General features: G+C 40.4%; 1 protein-coding gene across 1 annotated transcript in view; it reads left to right on the top strand.

Moving 5' to 3' along the window:
- The window catches only part of WDR36 (WD repeat domain 36), a 119842-nt gene that overhangs the window by 89406 nt on the left and 7247 nt on the right, over positions 1-23189 (top strand). Inside the window, exons 15-21 of the mRNA XM_077462297.1 lie at positions 1897-2005; positions 7571-7650; positions 11139-11246; positions 12277-12377; positions 15788-15930; positions 18508-18624; positions 20312-20393. Of these exons, the coding sequence (XP_077318423.1) occupies positions 1897-2005; positions 7571-7650; positions 11139-11246; positions 12277-12377; positions 15788-15930; positions 18508-18624; positions 20312-20393 (740 nt within the window). The remainder of the gene's footprint in view (positions 1-1896; positions 2006-7570; positions 7651-11138; positions 11247-12276; positions 12378-15787; positions 15931-18507; positions 18625-20311; positions 20394-23189) is intronic.

Genomic DNA, 23189 nt, shown 5'->3' with positions numbered 1-23189 from the left:
GTGGCACTGGCGCTGGCAGGTGGCACTGGCGGCACTGGGGCTGACGGGTGGCACTGGCACGTGGCACTGGCGGCACTGGGGCTGGCGGATGGCGCTGGCAGGTGGCACTGGCGCTGGCAGGTGGCACTGGTGGTGGCAGGTGGCACTGGGGCTGACGGATGGCGCTGGCAGGTGGCACTGGCAGGTGGCGCTGGCAGGTGGCACTGATGGCACTGGGGCTGGCGGCACTGGGGCTGACGGATGGCACTGGCGCTGGCAGGTGGCACTGGTGCTGGCAGGTGGCACTGGTGGCACTGGTGCTGGCAGGTGGCACTGGTGCTGGCAGGTGGCACTGGTGGCACTGGGGCTGGCGGGTGGCACTGGGGCTGGCGGGTGGCACTGGGGCTGGTGGCACTGGCACTGGCAGGTGGCACTGGGCTGACGGATGGCACTGGGGCTGACGGATGGCACTGGGGCTGACACGGCAATGGGAGATGATCTCATATGTTTACATATGAGATCATCTCCCATTGGCAGCTGCGATCGCGCTGTGAACGGCCGCTTTGATTGGCCGTTCACGGCGATCTGTATTTGCCTGTCTCCGGGAGACACGGCGAATACAAAACTTCCGCGATGCGCGCCCCCGGCGGCGCGCATTGCGGAAGTAAACACAAGGCCGTCCAGGGACGGGGCAGGCGAAGGAACCCGCCTGCTCTAAGGCCGTCATTCGGCTATAGGGCGGGCGGGAGGTGGTTAAAGAGGGAGTTCCGCCGTTTTTTGTTTTTTTAAAGCCAGCAGCTACAAATACTGCAGCTGCTGACTTTTAAAATAAGGACACTTACCCGCCCAGCGCGCCCGCGATGTCGGCACCCGAAGCTGATCTCTCGATTGTCTCTCGGGTGCTGCCGCCGCCATCTTGGGTATGGGAATCAGGAAGTGGAGCCTTGCGGCTTCATTTCCCAGTTCCCTACTGCGCATGTGCGAGTCGCGCTGCGCAATAAGGATGGTCCCCACTGTCTCTGGGATCTGTGTGTTTCCCAGTAGACAGCGGGGGACCTTCGGAAAGGGGTGTAGATTCTGCGGAAAGGGGCGTAGATTCTGCAGATATCTATGCCGGAAGTGGGTGCAGATACCTGTACTGTACAGGTACCTGCACCCCCCTCCCCCCTGAAAGGTGCCAATTGCGGCGCCGGAGGGGGGGAGGGTTCCAATGAGTGGAAGCTCCACTTTAGGGTGGAGCTCCGCTTTAATGCATCCTATGCATTAAGGTAAAAAAAACTTTTGACACTGACCGCCCCACCAGCCCCACTGTTTTACTCACCTGAGCCCTTCGTTCCCTCGGTGGAGATGCGCTCTTCCTCTCTGCCTGGGGTTCTCGGCCCTTGATTGGATAGATTGATAGCAGTGCAGCCATTGGCTCCATGTCGGCATTCTGTGTCTAGATGCAAATGCTGGACTCAGGAGTGCGCCCACAAGGTAACCCACTCTCCCAGGGGGTTTACCCATGTGAGGAGCCGCCGGGGGACCCCAAAAGACTAATTGGGGCCACACTGCACAAAACAACCTGCACAGTGGAGATAAGTATTATATATATGTTATTTTTAAAAATAGGAACTAGTGTAACCATTGGAAGGTTTCCCCTCTATTACTTTTTTGGGGACAACCAATTTTCAATGATAATGGTTTAACAGGACAAATGGGGTGAATCTCTCTAATGGAGGCACAGACGGCAAGTTTTTACTTAATAGGTGTTCTAATCCCCCTCCACTCTCTCCAAAACCAAAATTGCCTTTAGATATACTTTAATGACACTTCAAGTATGAAAAATAGTTGATACCGTTTTAAAGGTATTTGGAAAAGCAATTATCACAATTGTTTTAATATGTTCTATAATTTTTGTGTTCTTAATTTTCACAGTGGAATGTTGGCAATTTCTCTGGATGACTTCAGCATTAATGTTTTTGACATTGAAACACGGAAACTTGTAAGACGGTTCCCTGGACACAATGGGAAGATAAATGACATGGTAAGAGTTGATGCCATCCACTCCCTTCAATGTAAAATTAAATCTGTCAAATAATTGATATCTCAATATTTTACTTCTGTTTTAACTAAAAGTATTTCATAATATACAGATGTAAAAAAAAAAAATGCAATAATTAACCCATATTCCAAAAAATCGTATATTAGTTTTTTGTTGGCAATATCTCTTGTCCTGTGCTTTTTAATTACCTGCAAATTAATTTGTAAAATGTCTTGGCACCACACCTCTGCTAACAGTTTCGCTGCAACAGGGGAACCAGGAGCATTTATTGTATACCTTCTAAGGATACCGACTTTTGTAATCTGGAATGCAGTGACCCAATTATTATGGGGTATATATAATCGCAGTCTCATTTAGCTCTTATGGTTGAGACCAAGTCATGAATCGTGAGGGGCATCTACTACAGTCCTGAAACTTTGTGGCTGAAGTCACACAATTCCTTGCATACACTAACCTCAGAGGCTCTAAACATGCTCCCCTGCCTTCCCCTGCAGTGTCATTAATGACTAGGGCTCCAAACAGGCCAGGCCACTGGTCATAATGACAATCTCTGACTTATACCTAGAGTCCCTACAGTCTATCTAAGGTGAGTTTTTGAGACAGCAGTCTCCTTCCGTCACCTCAGAATTTAGAAACGTTTTACAGCTGTTGCAGTACCCACTACCTTGAAATTGATCGTTTAGCCTTTCAGAGCTTCTGCAGCTGCAAAATAAATTCCCCTGCACCTGCTATTCTAGGTATACCTCTATTAAGTTTGAAAGCAAACTGAAAGACCCAACCTAGGAGTGTGTTTTAACTGTTCCCTTTTGAAACGGAATTAGATGAACAATGGTATATAACCACTGTTGATCTCTAGCAGTGGCCCACCATAACAGAAAACATAAGACAAACCAGGCCCTAGAAAGACCAGCCAGTCTACCGGAGAAAGCCCTAAGCCTTTACCCCCATGACCCCCTAGGATCAGGGAACAAGTTCTTCTCGGGACTTTTTTTTTTTTTTTCCAAGGGGCTTGACCCCATTTCTTGTTGACCACATGAGCTGATAGGCCCTATTTCCCTGCATGAAAATATTTTTGTTCCACCTGTTTTTGGATGGGTTCTAACTGATCAGCTTCTCAGTGCTTCAGGTTTGAAGTCGACATCTGGTTTGAAATCATCCCCCTCCGATGGTTCTTTTCTGTCTTGGCCTTAAGAAATAGGTTTATTTTCCATGCCCTCCCTCTGGTCATGTTGGCAGGTTCCCCTATTGGGTAAGAGGCTCAGCTTTATCTGTTTTCAGCTTTGAGCATTGGACCTTCCGGAAGCTTTTGGGCTTACAGGCAGTCCCCAGTTAGGTTTCATTAGATCTGTTGGTAGTTGTTTTTGTGTTTTGGGTGTTCCAAAAGTATCCACATTCTTGTGTCCCTCAGTGAATGAGAAAGGAAAATCCTTTCCTTTTGGAGTTAATGGAGGGACATGTTTTGCCAGCATCCAATCCTCCTATAGGTTGCAGTATAACCTTACAGTATCCAAATTCTTGTGTCTCTAAATTGACTCCAAAAGATGGTTTTTACAGTGAGTACAAAAATGTTATTCTATACAGTAATATGCAAATGTTTTAGGCACTTGTGAAAAAAATGTAAAGTTATTAATATAATCTTGGTGGGAATGTTGTTTCGAACATCTAAGGAACTAACTACCCATCTAGGCTCATTAATTTTAAGGTCATAGCTCTGTGGGAGCATGATCTCTTTCAGAATTCCCTGCTTTTTTTTTTTTTTGCTAAAGCTAAATAAGTTTGGTTTGAGGTCATTGTCATGTTGCAAAATTTGGGACTTATCAGACTCCCTGTTGGTATTGCATGATGTAGAAGTATCAAAAAAGTTTTAACAAAAATAGTGCGCCGGTACTGTGACATACCTTCAGTAAAACATTGATAAATTACCTTATCTAGTGCACACAAACTATCTTGATCACACAATTTTTTGCTTAAAACCAACTTGAATGAGACCAGCTTGACCATCTGTTAGCTGCAGATCCTGCAGTGCCCAATCTTGCTAAACGTCATGTAGCTGCCATCTCCAGGGTCAACCTATCTGATGCATTTTGAGGGTGGACTCTTCCTCAGAGCTATTTTTTCTTACATGCCTATCTTTAAAGACCTCTCCCCCTTTTTTTTCCTCCTATTCATGTGCTGCAAACCCACAGCTAGTGTAAATGGTATATACAGACAAGCACTCCACATACAAGAAGGGGACAAAGCTAATAAAGAACCAATGTCAAATTACGTGTATGTGTGTGTGTGTGTATATATATATATATATATATGTGTGTGTGTGTGTGTGTGTGTGTGTGTGTGTGTGTGTATATATATATATATATATATATATATATATATATATATATATATATATATATATATTTTAGAGTTGGTTTCAACTGAAAAGTATTGTTCCAAATATGAAACTATTCCTATTATTGCATAAGGAGATTACCATAGCTCAGGGGCAAACCTGGCACTAATTGCTGTTTCTCTTATCAGTCTATAATAATCATCTAGAAATACAAAATGATCAGGGACAAAGTAAATGCAATACTTTTCAAAATGAAAGAGTTCTGTTTTCAGTGTATATTGGTATTTTTTTATAAAAAAAAATGTTGCATTGCCTGCAGGCCAAATTCATGTCTAATAGAAACACATAACATTGACATATTCAGTGATTTCTCTTTGACCGATGCAAATTTTTTATAGGATATTGGGAACAGTTAAATATTTGGAACAGCATTTTGGCCCCTTTCACTTCACTTTACGTAACATAAGAGAAATACACAGAGGTTTTTTTAGTCTCCATATATTTTGCAGAAGACATGAAAATAATCTTTTTGAATTAAAAAAATAAGACAACAGTAAAGTTAGCCCAATTTTTTTTTTATATTGTGAAAGATAACGCCGAGTAAATTGATACCCAACTTGTCACGCTTCAAAATTGCACCCACTTGTGGAATGGCAACAAACTTTTACCGATAAAAATCTCCATAGGCAATGTTCAAAGAATTCTATAGGTTGCATGTTTTGAGTTAGGAGGTCTAGGGCTAGAATTATTGCTCTCGTTCTACTCATCGCGGCGATACCTCATATGTGTGGTTTGAACACCGTTTTCATATGCGGGTGCATTCGCTTCTGCACGCGAGCTCACCGGGACGGGGCGCATTTAAAAAAAAAAAATCAATAATTTTTTTTGTTATTTATTTTAACTTTTATTTTTTTATTTTACACTGTTCTTTAAAAGAAAAAAAAATTGTCACTTTTTTATTTCTATCATAATTAATGTAAACATCCCTTGTAATAGAAAAAAAAAAAAACATGACAGGACCTCTTAAATATGAGATCTGGGGTCAAAAAGACCTCAGATCTTATATTTACACTAAAATGCAATAAAAAAAAAATCAGTCATTTAAAAAAAAAAAAGTACCTTTTTAAGAGCTATGGGCGGAAGTGACGTTGCTTCCGCCCTGCATTGATATGGAGACGGGTGGGGGCCATCTTTACTTCACTCATCTCAGTGTCGCACAAGAGAGAAGATCCGATCACCTCCACCGCTGCTGACGGCTCCAGTAAGAGATGAAAGGAGGGAGGGTGGGCCTCTCCCACCGCTAATAAAAGTGATCTCCCAACAAATCTGCAGCTTAAACTACTTTTATCTTGAAGTAGACCGCCTGCTGAAGAAGAGAATACTGGGGATAAAGCAGATAGCTGCTGCCATAACAACGATATTCTTCTTCAAAGTACCAACGTATAACGGTGGGCGATCCAGAAGTGGTTAAAGTGATCAGGCAGCTGTGGAGCCACTCAGCTCACTTTTACTGTTTACAGTCTGAAAGTGTTTAAAGGAGAACTGGCTCCATTAATATTTAAACCCTCGGCATTTTGTACCTTTGGGTCCCCTGCCAGTGCTCCTGGCTCCTCTTCTTTGGCGAGTGCCCCCATAGAAAAATGCTTTCCATGAGGGCAGTGGTGCAGGCTCGCTCCCCTGCCACCTTGTCTATGTCTATTGACCTAGATAGCATGGCTCTGCTCTGCCCCTCCCCTCACTCCCTTGTCAGCAGAATGTGATTGACAGCAGCGAGAGCCCCTGCCTCATCAATCTGCCTCGTGGGGAGGAAGAGATTGGAGAGAGCCCCTGCTCTCATGCACAGTGATGGATTGAGATCAGGCTCAGGTAAGTACAAGGGGGGGTGAGGGGGGGATCCGATGATACAGGTTTTTTACCTTCATGAATAGAATACATGAAGATAAAAACTTTTTAGGATTTATAATCACTTTAGATAAATAAGTTTAATCTAATTTTAAGATCACAAAGTAATACATACTTGTGTTTTTCTTGACCAAAGGGGCTTTCTTTTCGCAATGTTGTCTTTTTTTAAAAATAACTTTTTTTTGTTCTGCATTTTCTTCTTTTTTGAACAGTGTTCCTTTAAACAAAAGCAGTATTATTGTAAATAAAAAGTGTGTGTGTGTATATATGTGTGTGTATATATATATATATATATATATATATATATATATATAAAAAATCAAGAACATAAATTGGAGGGGAAAGGCAGTTATTTTAGGGTTTTTAGGGCAAACTGCGTGTTAATAAGGGGTTAATTAGAGGTCAATTGTAATCCATTATTTTTTTTTGACTTGTCAGGTTATATATTATATGCAGACCAAAACTGAACCCTTTGATTCATGGGTGAATCTTTTTTTCTGATTGTGGCTAAACACTAGAGCTACTGTACTCCCAGCTTTTTTTCCACACCCAACATGCTTAAAGCCGGCCATAGATGGATATTCAGCTGGTTCAGAAGGGACCGGCTGAGATTCAATCCATGTATGGACAGGCTTATCCATTGAGCGACTTTGGTACAACCAGCCTTTTTTATTTTTATTTTGTTTACCTACAATTACTGCCGGCAGCTTTAACTTCTAGCAGTAGTCATTGTGTTCTGCCGGCTACCTACACCCCCCTGCCAGAGGAACATAATAGCGATGCGGGAGGCATTCCTGAGCAATTTTCTTTCAGGAAACAAATTGAAGTCATCTTTGGTCTGCTTAACTGGTTGAGTACAGGCTGTTGTAATCCAGCCAAATCCCTGTACTGTATGGGTTGCATATTGTACAGCTCTTTTAAAACCTTTTCATGCCAGTTCTTGACACTAAGGCCATTCGATTTTCTGAAGATTTACCAAAACCATGTAGTGCAAGGGGCTGCCTGATTGCATACAAATTGAAACTGTTAAGGTTTGACCTCATATTATATGGATTTGGTAAATCTGAAGACAAAAATCTACAGAAAATCTGATGGTATGTATGAGGTCCAAGTTTCCCTGCCTGGTCTGTTGTCTGCTGATTGGATTGCCAGTGAGCATCACCACACTTTTGGCACCCATCTTTAGCACTCTTCTTCCTGTAAGCTGCCTGACTAATTATCTTTTTACCAACAAATGCTAAATCACTAAACTTAAAGATGCCTATCATGAAGTAAAACAAATTATTTTTTGTTCTTTGTCTTTTCATTTGTAGACTTATAGCCCGGATGGCCGATGGCTAATGACTGCATCTATGGACTGTACAATCAAAGTCTGGGACTTTCCATCTGGATGGTAAGACATTTTGGACTGGTACAAAGTAACGGATACTAGTACATTTTTGGGCAGCAGGATGTTCAAAACGGAGCAGGTTCTGTAATGGCTTGCATAATACATGCATACCTACAGGCTATTTTTATCTTTACTTATTTTTTTGATAAAACATAGACTAGGTGTGCTGTTTCCAGTTACTCATTTCATAAGCACGTCTTTGCCTGTATTGGCTGCAACCACTTCCATAAATGGAACTTTGCATTAAGAAATACCTCCCAAGTAATCACTTTTGAATAGCACAGTTTTACTCTGGAAAATTAGTTGTTCTCCATCTTGGTTTTAGGTTTTATACGTAAAGAGTGGGTGTCTGCACATTGGAACTTGAGTTTATTAATATATTTTTTTTCTAGAAAAATTAACGTTAGAAACTTCAAGGAGTCATTTCAGTTAAACTGGAGCCCCCTTCTGGAACCCAGCTTGCTTATTATTGCTTATTAATGTGGAATCACATTTTTAATAACTGGTTCTGTTAAACTAAAGTCGCTTTTTTTTTTTGGCTTAGCCCATGTCTGGACATAGAATGGACATAGAATGGAAGAGTTCTAAAACTATTTGCATGGCTAGGCTTGGCAATCTAGGGAAGCTTGTATTTGAAGCCTCCTTAATCTGTAGCAACTGCATTGGGTTTCACAGTCCAGGTTTAGATTTTTATTTTTTATACCAATAAATATCATGATAGTATAATTATTGTAATATTTGTAAAATATTTATGAATAAGCTGGAGGATAAACATTAATGATTTGATTAGAGTAAAAGTTAGGTTTAAGTGTAGTTTTTTTTTGTTTGTTTTTTTGTAGGCCTAAAATATTTTTCAATGTAGCAACAATGCAGAAAGCACTTCAGATCTATTCCTGTGTGTGCATTCATTCAATCCCAGGGCAAAGATGTACACTGGGCCTTACATTTAGCCAAAGTAGAGATCAAGCTCTGTCCTTTTCTGGCACTAAGCCCCATGCCCTGTCATTCTGCTGTCACATATTAGAACATCTGGGACCCATTAACGTTTTGGAAATTAACAAGACTTGTTCATGTCAGAAGTTGAGGCCCCATGTAAACCTTTGGCCTAGGATTCAAAGAAGGCTCCATAGAGTCAAAGGGGTTGATTTGAAGACTAAAATGGGAACTCCAGTGCTATTGCTACCTTATAAATATTTTAAGCCAGGTTCACGGTAATGTTGCATTTTAGTGCCATTGCCTTGAGGCATGCCTCAACATGTGAAAAAATCTGCACTATTTTTGCCAGTGCGGTGCATCAGAATGCAAAGAGGTGCATTGCCCTATATGTGCATTAGCATGGCATTCAACGTAAATTGAAGTGTATTATAACACACGCGCACACACACACATTCATTACAGTGCAAAATGCAGCCTCTTAGATAGCCTCCCTAGCGGTAATCCTGAGTCTGGCTCAGGTTGGGAATTTACTAGCAGGAGCAGTAACCCCGAGCCAGACTCGGGATCGCATCGCTGGATGCAGGGGAGGACACAGGGAGACTTACTTACCTTGTCCCCTGGATCCAGCGATGTCCCCCGCGCTGTGTGAGCGAGCTGTCCTCCCCTCGATTCACAGTGCCGAATGCCGCCGAGCTCCGTTCCCTGCGACGTTACAGCGCACGGGAGCGGAGAACGGCGGCAAATTCAAAAAAGTAAAAACACACAAAACACAAACGGCACTGTAATCTTACAGATTACAGTGCTGTATTAAAAAATACACACCCCCTTTGTCCCTAGTGGTCTGTGCAATGCCCTGCATGCACTTTTATATTATAAATACAGTTTTTTCTGCCTGGAATTTGGAGATTGTCCATAGCAACCTAAAAGTGTCCCTTTTTCAGTGTTTTAGGATTTGATTAAAATATTGAATAATTTTTATTATTCTTTATTATATTATAAACTTTATCATACCCGGGATGTCTGCTAGACTCTGGTTTGAAGAGATTTAAGAGAGTTATTCCTACGAATTACAGGACTACAAAATAAAACGCCAGATTTCCATGCAAAATAATTGTACCGCTTTCAGCACCTAATTCCAGACTGAATCATACCGCCAGGGAGGTTAAAGACTTAGGTTGACGTTAAGGGTAATGGCCAATATAAATTATTTTGGTTTTGATAAACGTGATCTGAAATCTTATGCTGCTCAGAATTCCAGTAGCCAAAGCAGCCACCTTAATTTTAATAATAAAATTATTTACTTTTATTTTTGCATTATTTATTTATGTAAATCTTTAGAGGTCGACCGATATATCGGTCGATATTTGGCGTTTTTTAATTAATCGGCATCGGCAAAGGCCGATGATATCTTCAGTGGGACTTGCAAATTACTTCAGTAATAGAAGTCAATGCAAGTTGCCTGAAGACATCAGTGAAGACTTGTTTCCTCTCTGGGCAGTCTGCCAAGAAAAGATTAAAGAGATGCAATGTTTCCACTTATGAACGAATTCATCATTATTTTTAGCAGAGACCCTAGGGAATAAAATAGCGGTTGTTGCAATATTTAATGTCACACGGTATTTGCGCAGCGGTCTTTCAAATGCAATTGTTTTGGAAAAAATACATGAATGATTTTAAAAAACAAACTAAAACCGTAAAGTTAGCCCATTTTTTTTTCATCCAAAAGTTTTGATTACCTGTTTTTGTGAGATATATATATATATATATATATATATATATATATATATATTATAAAAAAAATTTTAACCTAAATTGTACATACAAGTGAACTGGAGCGGGCAGGCATTGACGGTAAAACGCTGCCAGTTTTAGCGGCGCTATTTGGCTGCTAGCGGGGCACCTATAATCCAGCTACCAGCCGAGGAAGGGGTTAAATGTGCCCGTGAAGCACCGCTTACAAATCGCATTGCAGGTGGTTCGGCAGCAGTGCCCATTCCTTTTTAATGGGCAGGAGTGGTGGAGGAGCTGTATACACCACTCCAAAGATGCTGCTTGCAGGACTTTTTTCTTTTTTTTTTTTTTTAACGTCCTGCCAGCGCATCTCCTCAGTGTGACAGCACTCAGGCTTTCACACAGACTGCAGGGGAGCCATTTTGCAGGCACTTTACAAGTGCTATTTTTAGCCCAAAAAACGCCCCAGTGTGAAAGGGGTCTAACTGTTAGATTTTATGAGATGAAGGGGGAAAAAAAAAATCAAAAAAAAAAAAATCAGCCTAATATATCAGCCCAAAAAAATCGGCATCGTATGTCGGCCATCGGCTGCGGCAATTTCTTAATATCGGCCAGGGAAAACCCATATCAGTCGACCTTTTATTAATCTTAAATAAAAAATGTATATAATTTTGCAATAAAATTCCTGAAACGAAACAGTGGCAAGCTGTGAGCACATATTTTACAGATTTCACCACTGGACATTGGTGCCCTGTAATGAAAATTAGAAGCCTTTTGGGTAAAGATAATTTCTTATATATAATTTTCTTGTGTTTTCTTTCCAGCCTCATTGACTGTTTCCTGCTGGATTCAGCTGTTGTCAGCCTAACGATGTCCCCCACTGGAGATTTTCTGGCCACTGCTCATGTGGATGACCTTGGTATTTACTTGTGGTATGTCCTATATCTATCTGCTCATGAAATACAGATCCCCTCTGTTTAAAATCATTGCTATTTGTAATGTAGAAATATGGACACTTCATCAGGTTCAGATGGCCTAGAATAATGTTTACCTTTTTGATTTTAACTGTGACCACATTTAGCGCCAAGACATTCTATATGGGGCTATCTTACTGCTTGGCTTGTATGTGTTGTGTTGCCTTTAAGACCAGTCTCTGCATCAAAAATGGACCTAAATTCAAAAATGATCTTTGTTTAAAACCCATCTCTGGGCAAACAAAAAATTTCCCTTGCAGTGGGGGCTGTGCCTGCACTGCAAGGTTTAACGGCTCGTTTTTATCTAGGGGATTGGAGAAAGATATACTTACCAAATCCTCCCTGCACAGGACTGGTCCCTGCGGTTCCTCTCCCCCCCTTTATGGTCTTGTGTGGTGGACTGTTCCTGATGTCATCAAGCCAATAGACACCTGTTCTAAATGTGAGGATGTCAGGAACAGTTTTTATTTTTTTACTTTTAGTAATGAATCTGCATGTGCCCTCTAAATGCTTCTTGTGTTATCAGAAACAGCCCTCCTAGTTATCTTGGACTATAGATCTGAGAGAGGTGGTTTAGCAAAGGACACTAGAGTGACTAACACATGAAAAAAAGAACAAACCAGAGAAACATTACTGGCAGATCAATTGAGGCTTTTCTTTACTTGCAGGATATTTAAGGAGATAAAGCAGGAAAATGTATTGCAGAGATGTACTGCGTTTTTTTTATTTGCCGTGACATACGTTTTAAGTATATTGCAGCTATTTGTATTCTTCAAATAGTAGACAGAAAAGGGGGCAAGGGGCTCCAATATATTTGTATGTTAGAATGACGTGCTAGTAAACAGGAACATATAGTATGTCTGTTGTGGTTGAAGTGTGTGATATAGACTGATCTTGGTGTGTTCTAAGCTGCTTGCTTTATTTTGGGTTATAATACTTCTGCAATCTGGGTGCATTTACCTGACTATTGTTTGTTCGTTATCTACAGGTCAAACAAATCTCTCTTTTCCCTGATCTCCTTACGCCCACTTCCATCAGATTATGAGCCTGTTGTGGTTATGCTTCCTGGAGCAACTGTTAATATTGAAGGCAAGTCTCTTTCTCAAAATATATATTTATTTAGTTTATACTATTAAAGTGCATACTTCACATGGTCCAGAGTCGCCTTGAGGGGGGGGAGGGGATGGTGACGATACCTCATCCAGTTCAGAGGACTCTTGAGGATGTTTCTTCTTAATAATGCAGTGTGCCTGTGTCTAAAACTAAAGCAGCCTGTGTCAGCTGTGCACTGGGTCACCACTTTCAGGGTACGATATATCTTATTGAAAGAGGTTTCTGCAGAAGTAGGCTGTACTGATCGTAGACCTTGCCATATTCAAAATGGCAGACAGGATGTCCCTGACCTGGACCAGGAGGACTGGGAAGATATCTGGGAAAGGCTGTTCAAACAACTTGTCTCCAGTCAGCATCACCTAATTCAATTTAAAATGGCTCATTGTGCTTATTTTAAACCACACAGGCTTCACAAGGTTAGCCCAGTGAACTATTCCTCCTGCTGGTGGTGCAATCACTCAGTGGGGGACTTTTCACATATCTTCTGACCTTGTCCAGCCATCACTCAGTATTGGCATAGCATTGTAAATATTATGAACGCTGTTGCTCACACCACCTTTTCTCAATCCCAGAATTTGCCTACTAGGCTTAGTGTAAGATCTGGTCTCTATAAATGTGCAATGGACAACCCTTGGCCCCCTATTGTTTTACGCTAGAAAATCTATTACCTTACATTGGAAAAAGCCTTCTCTTCCCTCTTCATTCTTTGAAGCCCCTAGTGAACTCCGCTCTACCTTTCTACCAAGTCACTTACAGTAACAGAGGTTGTCCAAAAAAAAATTCAGACTGGCTTGAGGATCTATCTATGGCTACACCACCTAATATTCAATAACCCCTTCAGTCATGGTTGAATTAACACTTACACCTCTACTTCTTTTATTTGAGGTTCAGTGTGGGAGGACCATACAGTTAATTAATGTGTGCTTGGTATGCATTATAAGTTTATTGGTTTCATATTTCCTACCAATTTTACGTGAGCCGCACACCAGCTCTGTGATATAATTGGGTTCACTTTGTTTTACTGTTGATGGTTCTGAGTGTTTTCCGTGGCATGTCCTGGGCACACTGCTTTTGTACAAGGTTTTGGAAATCTTAAGAGAAATTTCAAGACCTGGCTATATCATGTCTAAGGAAAGCTTTGACAATGCTTGTTAACCTCTCGTTGTGGGTTGATGTCATGTGATGGCCGCCCAGAACGACCACTGAAATGTGCCCGGGGGGCGCGCTGCGATTGTGGCTGCGCCGTGTTGCTAGGACACCGTGCGACCCTAATCTGTGTAAAGGGCTCTGTATCTTAAACCATGTGATCGGCTGTGTCCAATCACAGCCGGTCACATGTAAACACAGAGATGCCAGTAATCGGCACTCCTCACACACTGACAGAGTGTGAGGAGAGGAGAGCCGATCAGCGGCATCTCCTCAGAGGACGTCTAAGAATGTAATCAGGGCACTGATCATCAGTGCCCTGATTACAATTAAGTGCCACCAATCTGTGCCCGTTAGTGTTGCCAGTCATTGCTGCCCATCACTGCAGCCCATCAATGCTATTCACTGCTGCTCATCAATGCCACCCATCAGTGATGCCTATCTGTGCCCAGTGCCACCTATCGCCCATAAGTGCAGCATATTTGTGCCACCTAATCAGTGTAGCCTATCAGTGCTGCCTCATTAGCACCCATCAGCGAAGGAGAAAATTATTTACAAAATTTACTGACAGAAACTAAAACTTTTTTTTTTTTCACTTTGTTTTTTTGCTTTAAAAACAAAAACAAAAACCCAGGAGTGATTAAATACCACAAAAAGAAAGCTCTGTTTTTGTGAAGAACATTATAAAGAATTCACATGGTTGCAGTGTAGCAAGCTAGCAGGTACTCTGGCCTATATATATATCCAGGATTGGTCTGCTTATGGCACATAATGAAGAGGATCCTTTTGGCTTGAATTCTTGTCAAGGGAAGGATCTCTTTTATTCCCACATCAGGAAAGTCACAGGAGGTGGTAAGAGTGCCACTTTACCCCAGAAAATCAAGACAGATCCCCAGTGGGTAAAACTGCTGCTTCTTGCCAAAATTGCCAACATCTACACAAAGCTGAGTGGTCCGTTTCACTGCTGATGAGCAGCTCCTTTCTCAGGAGGTCATGGCTACTGTCCCAGAAGAGGAAAGGTTCCAGGGTTTCTATACAGACTTGCGTACAGTCCCCAAGGCTAAAGGAGGCATCCCCCATTCTGGATCTCAATTTTCCCAACAGATTATTTTGGTTTCCAAAATTTGTGTATGCAATCAGTCTGGTCAGTCTTGGTTTTCCTTCATCTGGGAGACTTTCTGCTGCTGTAGATATTAAAGTGATTGTAAACCCCATTCATGAAATCTGACCTTGCCACATATATATCTGTAATGTTTACTTGTCTCTCAAAACCTCTAAGTCCCGTGTCTTTCTGCTGCTCCGTTCCTCTGTTATCAGCATGATCACTTCTAAAAAGCTCTAACACAGGGAAATGAAAGCTGCTAGAATTTTTTGTCGGGCGTGAATTTACACTAACCTGGAGTTTAAGTTTAAATAATAACATGGTACAGGACCTTGTTGTGTTGGCTTCTTTCACTTAGAAAATTGACAACAAATGTAATGTGACCAGGTGTGCCAAAACTGTTTGCAGACCTCCACGATAATAAATAGTTTAGAGGTGAATAAACTCTGTTAGAACAGGATAAATCTCTGCTTTTCCTCCAAGATGTCATTCTTCTCACGGGTTTATATGTATGAGATTTTTACACTTTGAGAGAGACTACTGTTTCTGTGAAATAACAGCAGGGGTACGTTTTTGATATAAACCGTGATACCTGGAAGTCTTTAAAGTAGATTTTTTGGCAAAACATAGGCCCCTTTCACACGTGCGGACACTATGTCCGTATTTCATCCATCCGTTTCTGGATGAAATATGGACATACATGCATTCCTATGGGATAGCGGGTGTCGGCGGATGAACATCCACTGACACCCGATATCATCCATCCCCGCTATGGTCTTTAAAAGCGCAGGTAGGCTTTGCTAGAATTCTACTTTAATGCTTGTGGGATTCTGGGAAAATGTACACAGTCCAAGCAGCATATTCGTTTTTCCATAGTCAATGCCTTTTGTCTGCAGCATGACAAATAGCTAAAGAATGGCCAGAGAACTCTGGTGGAGTAGCTTCATAATGCACCACTATATAAAGTCTTAATGGAAAGCGTGACAGGAAAAGGTGTTTTGCAAGTCTTGGAGTCCTTTTGAAAGCCAGGTTTTCACTTTAGGTAAATTGTATTTTCTACTGCATAACCGTAACTGTTTAGCATTAATTGTACCTTGTGAATTTGATGTATAATATTATCACCTACTTTGTGCTAAAGAAAATGAACTTGAAGTAAGGGAAGACTCCAGTGAGGATATGATGGAATATGAGTCTCCAGAACAGTTAGCAGAGCAGCTGGTGACCTTATCACTGTTATCTGAATCAAGATGGAAGAATCTGCTAAACCTTGATGTCATTAAGGTACTGTGTTTTTTAGTCAGTTCAAAAGTGCCAATATAGTCTATTAAGAGTTTAAGTTTTTTGAGTTAAAGTTCATTAAGTACTGCTAGTACTGATCAGAAATTGAAGGACTGTAGGTCGACACGTTAAAGGATAGGTTCACCTTTTGTATCATGTTACATCCATATTCAGGGTGTAACATGTTACATTTTTATTTTTTGGAAGAAACTGTTTCACTAATAAAAACAAAACAGTAAAGTTATCCCAAATTTTTTTCACACTCTTTAAAATTGCACACATATATAGAATGGCGCCAAATGTCGGTACGTAAAGATCTCCATAGGCAGCGCTTTAAAATTTTCTTTTTTTTTTTTTTTTTTTTTTTTTTTTTTTTTTTACAGGTTACCTGTTTAGAGTTGGAGGCGGTCTTGGGCTAGAATTATTGCTCTCGCCCTAGTGTTCGTGGTGATACCCCACATATGTGGTTTGAACGTCGTTTACATATGCGCATGCGACATATGTATGCGATCTCTTCTGCGTGCGGGGACGTGGGTGCTTTAATTTTTATATTTATTGTTTATTTTAAAAAAATATATTTTTACACTTTCCCTTTAAAAAAAAAATTGGATTAATTTTATTCTTATTACAAGGAATGTAAACATCCCTTGTAATTGGAATAGTATGTGACAGGTCCTCTTTATAGAGAGATGTGGGGTCTGAGCCTGAGCTCAAAAAAATAAATGATCTCAGACTTTCCTGCCAAGTCCCCAGCATTGTTTCCTCCCGGGCCTCCGAGAGTCAGAGACTGCCGGGGACCATCTGATCCTCTATATTCTCTATGGCTAACTTCCGGCATAGGCAGGTTTCTTCTCCGGCTCGCGATCGTAGTGGCGAGCCTGTAGAAGCATCGGAGGGAGGCGAGAGTGGGGATGTCCCCTTCCGCTGCCTGCAAGAATGATCAAGCAGCTGAACTGCCGCTATGATTGTTCTTACGGTGCAGGGAATCGCTGTCTGAACAAAATGGCATCATTCTGATATCCCCACTCAAAGTCCAGGACGTCATATGATGTACCTTGGGCGGGAAGTGGTTATGATTCCTGTGTCAAGTGTAACTGCTTGCTCATGTCAGAGGTATACATAGGCAGTATGCAGGACCGTGGCATTATAGCCACGATCTGCTGAGTGTGGGTGCAATGCTTTACAGATCCCTATAAAAAAAAAATGTATGCACATTTCCCTGCAAAAAAAGTGCATTTCTATTATTTTTGTAAACGTAAACCACTTTTACAGTCAAATTTGAGAAAACCCCTTTAAATGTTAGCATTCCATTCACTTTTTTTTTTTTTTTCTCTCAATCAGTTTGTGATCTGTCCCTATAGAAAGGTACACATGGGGTGAAAATGGCCAGCTGACTTTTGGCCTGTGTGTACAGCTATCTGTTCTACAGAAACTGGTCTTGTGGCTGGCTTCTGTTAAATGGGCACACAAGAGATTAGCTCCCTCTCATTAACATACAATGGAGAAGCCCAGTTGGTAAATATTTAACACTTTTATTTGGGCAGTGTTCAAGCCTGGTTTACTAAAATGAGATCTGCTAGCACAGTACAGAGAAGGTTAATTATGGTGGGCACAGCTCCTCAGCCCTCTCATAAACAAAGATGACTAGTTTAAATTTTCAGTGTTGGACTTTTCAAAAGAAACGATGAGCTGCAATTTTGTTATGTGGTGTTCCAACTTTGATGTAAAAGGGGAGATACCGTTTAAGTTTATTCCTAATGGCATATGTGGAAGTGTACCCTAAATAAATAATAGGCAGCACTCCAAATGGCTAACTTTTTGAATTTCATATATTTATGAAAGGCATCCTATAAACACATAACAGTAAATCAAAGTGCATGCACTGGATCTCCCCACAATTCCTCTAGCTAGACCAAGGTAAACACCCAGCTCCAAACATAATGCATATTTTACTGAACAGGGAGGTGATCCAGGCTAAAAGTACTGCAACTAACAAATATCAATACACATTGATAAAAAACACAAAAAACCTTCAATTGGCATGCGGACACCTATGATTCAGGTGGCTGTGGGAATCGTAATGTTTCAGAGTAAAAACCCCTTTCTTAAGTGAGATTCTTAGGTGGATATTACTTGAGAAAGGGCTTTTTTACTCTGAGAAGTTGTGCACTGATGTGATTTGGGGGTATTTTTTTGTTTTACTATTTTTGTTCTTTTATTAATATGTGGAAGTGTCCCACAGAAGTCGACTTTATATGTAGACTGCTTTCACACCTGCGTGTTTTTGCCGCGTTTTTTTAACCCCAATTTTGCCGTGATTTTGTTCAGGTCACCAATGTAAAAGGCAGAAAAACGCCTATAATCTGCCCCAAAGAAGCTCATGTTATTTTTTGAGCTAGGGTCTTTTTTTTAGGCATTTTGCTTCGGGTGACAATGCTCAGACGTGAACAGGTGCCATTGAAATGAATGGGATTTTGCTTGTTTTGCAAGCTGAAAATACTCAGGTGTGAATGCCTTAATGTCACTGGTAAGATAATTTCTGCAAAGTAATATCTTTTTTAATTTTTTCCACTTTTTCAGAGAAGGAACAAACCCAAAGAGCCTCCGAAGGTGCCCAAATCGGCACCATTTTTTATCCCAACTCTTCCAGGACTTGTTCCACGCTTTGGTTCTGAGACCCAGGAGGAAGATCCTCAAGTAAGTTATTTCATTTACTTAGAATTTCTTGCTTATTAGCAACTGTAGTCAAAGTGTATCAGACACTGGAGAATGTCCTACTTATCTTGTGATCTATTAGTTTGTAATTAAGTGTTCTTGCATAGCAAGAGCACTTACTGTTCTCTCACATATATATATTATTATTATTATTATTATTATTATTATTAGCCAAATTTACCACCCTAACTCCTCCCAGAGCTTTTACACTATATAGACAGTAATCTACCAAAATGTGCGAATTGTTCCTGATTGGTGTGCTATTACTTTGTGGAACATTTTGCCGAATGGTTCAAGAAATATCAGCGTTTTTGCAGCAAAATTTGTCCCATAGGTGTGAATGGCGAAATGTTCAAAACTAGAGTGGGAAGTGACAAAAGCTGACAACCCCATGATCAGCCAAAACATTATGACCCCCCCCCCCCCCCAGTTTCTCCGCCCACTCCAGTAGGTGGAGGCAAGAACACTTCACACAATATCCCCAGAAATTTTAGCTTTTCTAGTTCATGTATGCTGTAGGGAACTTTGTCTTTCTCTCAACAGTTCACCTGCATTTCTCCTGTAATGGTTATTGGATGACTTGTATTTGTCTATGTCTGACTTATAGAGGAAAAATATAAAACCCAGTTAAAAATAAATGTACTCTTTGCAAACACACCAGACACCTGTGCTTTATAAGATTTTGGATTTTAAGAGCTTTCGTCATTACAGACTGATAAATTAAAGTGATCCCAAAGTGATGCTAAAGTCAATTTTGGCATATAATATATTCTAATAACCTGTATGCACAAGGCAGTTCAGGGTAAGTGACCTTACCAAGGGTTAACAGCATAATTCTCCATCACTTCCATCATGTGATATACAGTGGGGAAAATAATTATTTCATTACCTGCAGATTTTTTAAGTTTGCCCACTTACAAAGAAATTAAGGGTCTATAATTATTATCATAGGTGTATTTTAAATGACAGACACAGAATATCAACCAAAAATCCAGAAAGACACCTGTCCACAGAATCTTTTTTTTTTTTAATGCACATAACAAATTGTCGCTAGGAGCACCTTCTTGAATTGACAGGACTAATCTGTGTAGTGCATACTGTAGCCTGTCTGTGGGAGCCAGAATTATTGTTGGTTGGTAGGGGATCAAATACTTATTTTACTCACTGGACTGAAACTCAAATTCTAACATTTGTATCATGTGTTTTTTCTGGATTTTTGGTTGATATTCTGTGTCTGTCATTTAAAATACACCTGTGATAATTATAGACCCTTCATTTCTTTGTAAGTGGGCAAACTTACAAAATCTGCAGGGGATCAAATAATGATCTGCCCCACTGTCTCTCCGCTTCAAGAATTTGACTCTAGGAGCTAAATATTTCACATATGGGCTATACCCTCCTTACAGCCAGCTAGATAACCAGTATAGCTTGCCTTTTATAAGACTTTTTTTTTTCTTTTATAAATATAACTGCTTTTTAGGGTGATCACAGAAGTACCCTGTTATCTTCCAGTAGATATCTAGAACTCAGAAGGCATGGTCTTTAATATTTACAGAGGCATACAGTTATTAGACACTGTGTGAAGAATTATAATTATGTCTGTAAAGTAAATTTTGTGCATGACATTTTTGTTTGGTAAGGTGGACTGAAATGTATATTTTATTTTTAGTCTAAAATTTTGAATCTTGGAGTTCTTGAACAGAAATCTACTTTCTGTGTCCAGCTTGAAGAAGCCCTTGATCACCAAAACTGTAAGTCTCATTTCTGTCTAGCTAACTGAAATTAAAATAAATGGTTGCCTGTCTATAGTAAAGGACGTATAAGTTTAAATTCTTTCATTAAAAAAAAAATCCAGAATGTTACTCTTAAATATATTCTATTTTTTATTTTTTTTACAAAAATTCGGGCTTCATGGACCATAGATCCTTGACATCCACTGATGAATTTTATGGTACAAAGCCCTATCATTTGAAGTATATCTAGATATCCAGTGGAATAAAACCATTTATCTCAATAGTCTCTGGTAGCCTCTAAAATAGACTCTTATATGCAAGAACATTGCTTCCTTTTAACTTCCGCCCTTAACCCTTGTTGATAATACAATGTGTTATGCCCCATTCACACAGTCGGACATTCCGACCACAAAATTCGTCTGATTTTTTTTTTTCCACAGGATTTTGTCCAAAACTTGTGTTGCATACACACGGTCGCACAAAGTTGTCGGAAAATCCGATCGTTCTGAACGAGGTGACCTCAAACACGTACGCCCGGACTATAAACGGACCAGTAGCCAATAGCTTTCGTCTTAGTTTATTCTGAGCATGCATGGCACTTTGTCCGTTCTACACACGATCGGAATTTATGCGATCGGATTTTGTTGTCGGAAAATTTTAGATCCTGCTCTCAAACTTTGTGCTTTGGAAAATCAGACAGAAAAAGTCTGATAGAGCCAACACACGATCGGATTTTCAGACAACATAATCCGATCTGACTTTTTCCATCGGAATTTCTGACCGTGCACACAGGGCATTAGTGTTCCACTCAGCTATGAGATTCACATTTCATCCAATATTATGGATCCAATGATCCAGATTTCTTTCTCATCCATTGAGGGACACAGGAAGCCTTTCACCATAAGATTACACTGCTACATAAAAATTAAGACTGCACGCTAGCAGACAAAAAACTGTAGGCCAGCCCAGGCTAATCCCTCCCGCTACCAGCATGCCTCAGTTTTTTGGTTTTGTTTTTTTGCTAGTGTCCTAGGAAGATGGCCTTTACTTAAACTCTGATGTAACCTGCTTTTGCTAGCATTTTTTTTGTTCAACATTTTTTTCTACAACCAAGGCTTCATTGTTGCTTGAGCTGGTCTCTTTGATTGCAGTTATCCAGCATGACCTTCCTCAGCTTAGTCGGAATATTGGATTGAACCGCTGGCCTGGGAGTTGTGGGACTAGCCTTAAATTGGCCCTCCAGCATTAGTTTTCCAAGTAGGGCACTTTCCAGACCCTGTTCTGGTAAAAGTTAATAAAAATTAAAAATAGCACTGCGCTGTAATCCAAATAAAATGAAAGCGGCTAACACCACAAAGAACATTTTGTGATAAGCTCCGTAACAATATTGTACAGCGCTAATAAATAGGGTGTGTGAGGGCCCTGTATAAAAGGAACCTCCACAGATGCTATAGTGAATAACCAATATAACCTGTAATCGTATGCGGTGCTCAATATTAATAAGCATCACGAGTTGGCATGATATATATCTAACGTACTGGAAGAGTCTATTATATAAGTGCCCTCAGCACATGTAGAAAAGTCCCATATCCAGAATGGAATAAATATGCTCAAATGTGATATATAAAAATAAAGCGAAAAAGTCCAAATAGATGTGTTAAATCACCAGGGTAATCCAAAGCCAGGAATGGTAGATAGATCCAGCATAATGAATCTAGACAGGCAATGGTGAATAAACACCTAGTAACGGGTATCTTTACTTGTGTCCGCCATACGATTCTCCATGCATCAATGGAAAGGAAAAATCTACTCCCGCTATGTCTCAAACATCTGTAGTGGAGCAGCTATAAATGGCCTTCAACTTCTCTCACATGCATGAATCTCTTCTGCCATCCACGGATAGTATACTCATCCAAAAAGACAACAAAACACCTCCACATAGTGTAAAACTGTATGGTTAAAGGAATTTAATAAAGCTCAGGGCACTTACAGTTCAGCTGATACAATTTTTACACTTTTCAAATATCTTTCAGTTCAAAGGACACAATGACTTCAAAACAAGCCTCGACTGACGCGTTTCATCTACATAGACAACTGGGGTGTAAGATTGTCCAAGTCATTGCGTATAAATAGAAAATGTGACCCCCCCCCCCAATCAGATAACCATCCCGTGACACCAAGCATGTAAATGACCCAATACATTTCGTATTATGAACTAAGCGCGGGTCTGTGCATGCCAAGGCTCATTTTGATAACAATGTTGCCGCAACCCTCCACCACGTCCTGTACGTGATCGAATTAATTTCCTTATATGAGCTAAGATGGCGTGGGTGGGTGCATGTCAAGCCTCCTTCTGACAACGTGGTTGCTGCAACCCTCGATAGTCATCAGCGTACTTCACATACAATCCGGAAGACAGCTCATCAAGCCTCGCTTCGCTCTCGCAGGCAAGCCACGCTTCGCTCTCGCAGGCAAGCCACATTTCAAGCCTCATTGTCAATCTATATACTCATGTCAAAAAGTGAATAGATCGAAATAAAAGTAAAACGACATATCTTTAAAGCATACATGTTAAGTCTACTAAAAACCGGACTTATTTTAATTGGTTTGTTCAGGGCGGTCTGTGTGGATCGGATCACACTAATGAACAAAAATCCACAGAAATCTATCATTTAAAATGGTGAAAACCACATATTCTATGCATCATAGACAAACAAAAAGTATAATATTTGATATTGAAAATTTGATGTACCTAAAAATAAACACATTATAGCTTCATATATTATATATCCAATATGTGAAATCATTTAAAAA

This window comes from Lithobates pipiens, unplaced genomic scaffold (assembly GCF_037356315.1).
Source record: "Lithobates pipiens isolate NorthernLeopardFrog02 unplaced genomic scaffold, aLitPip1_a1.2 Scaffold_3, whole genome shotgun sequence".
Lineage (NCBI taxonomy): Eukaryota > Metazoa > Chordata > Amphibia > Anura > Ranidae > Lithobates > Lithobates pipiens.
Note: the sequence above shows the minus strand (reverse complement) of the source record. Positions and strands in the feature narration are given on the sequence as shown.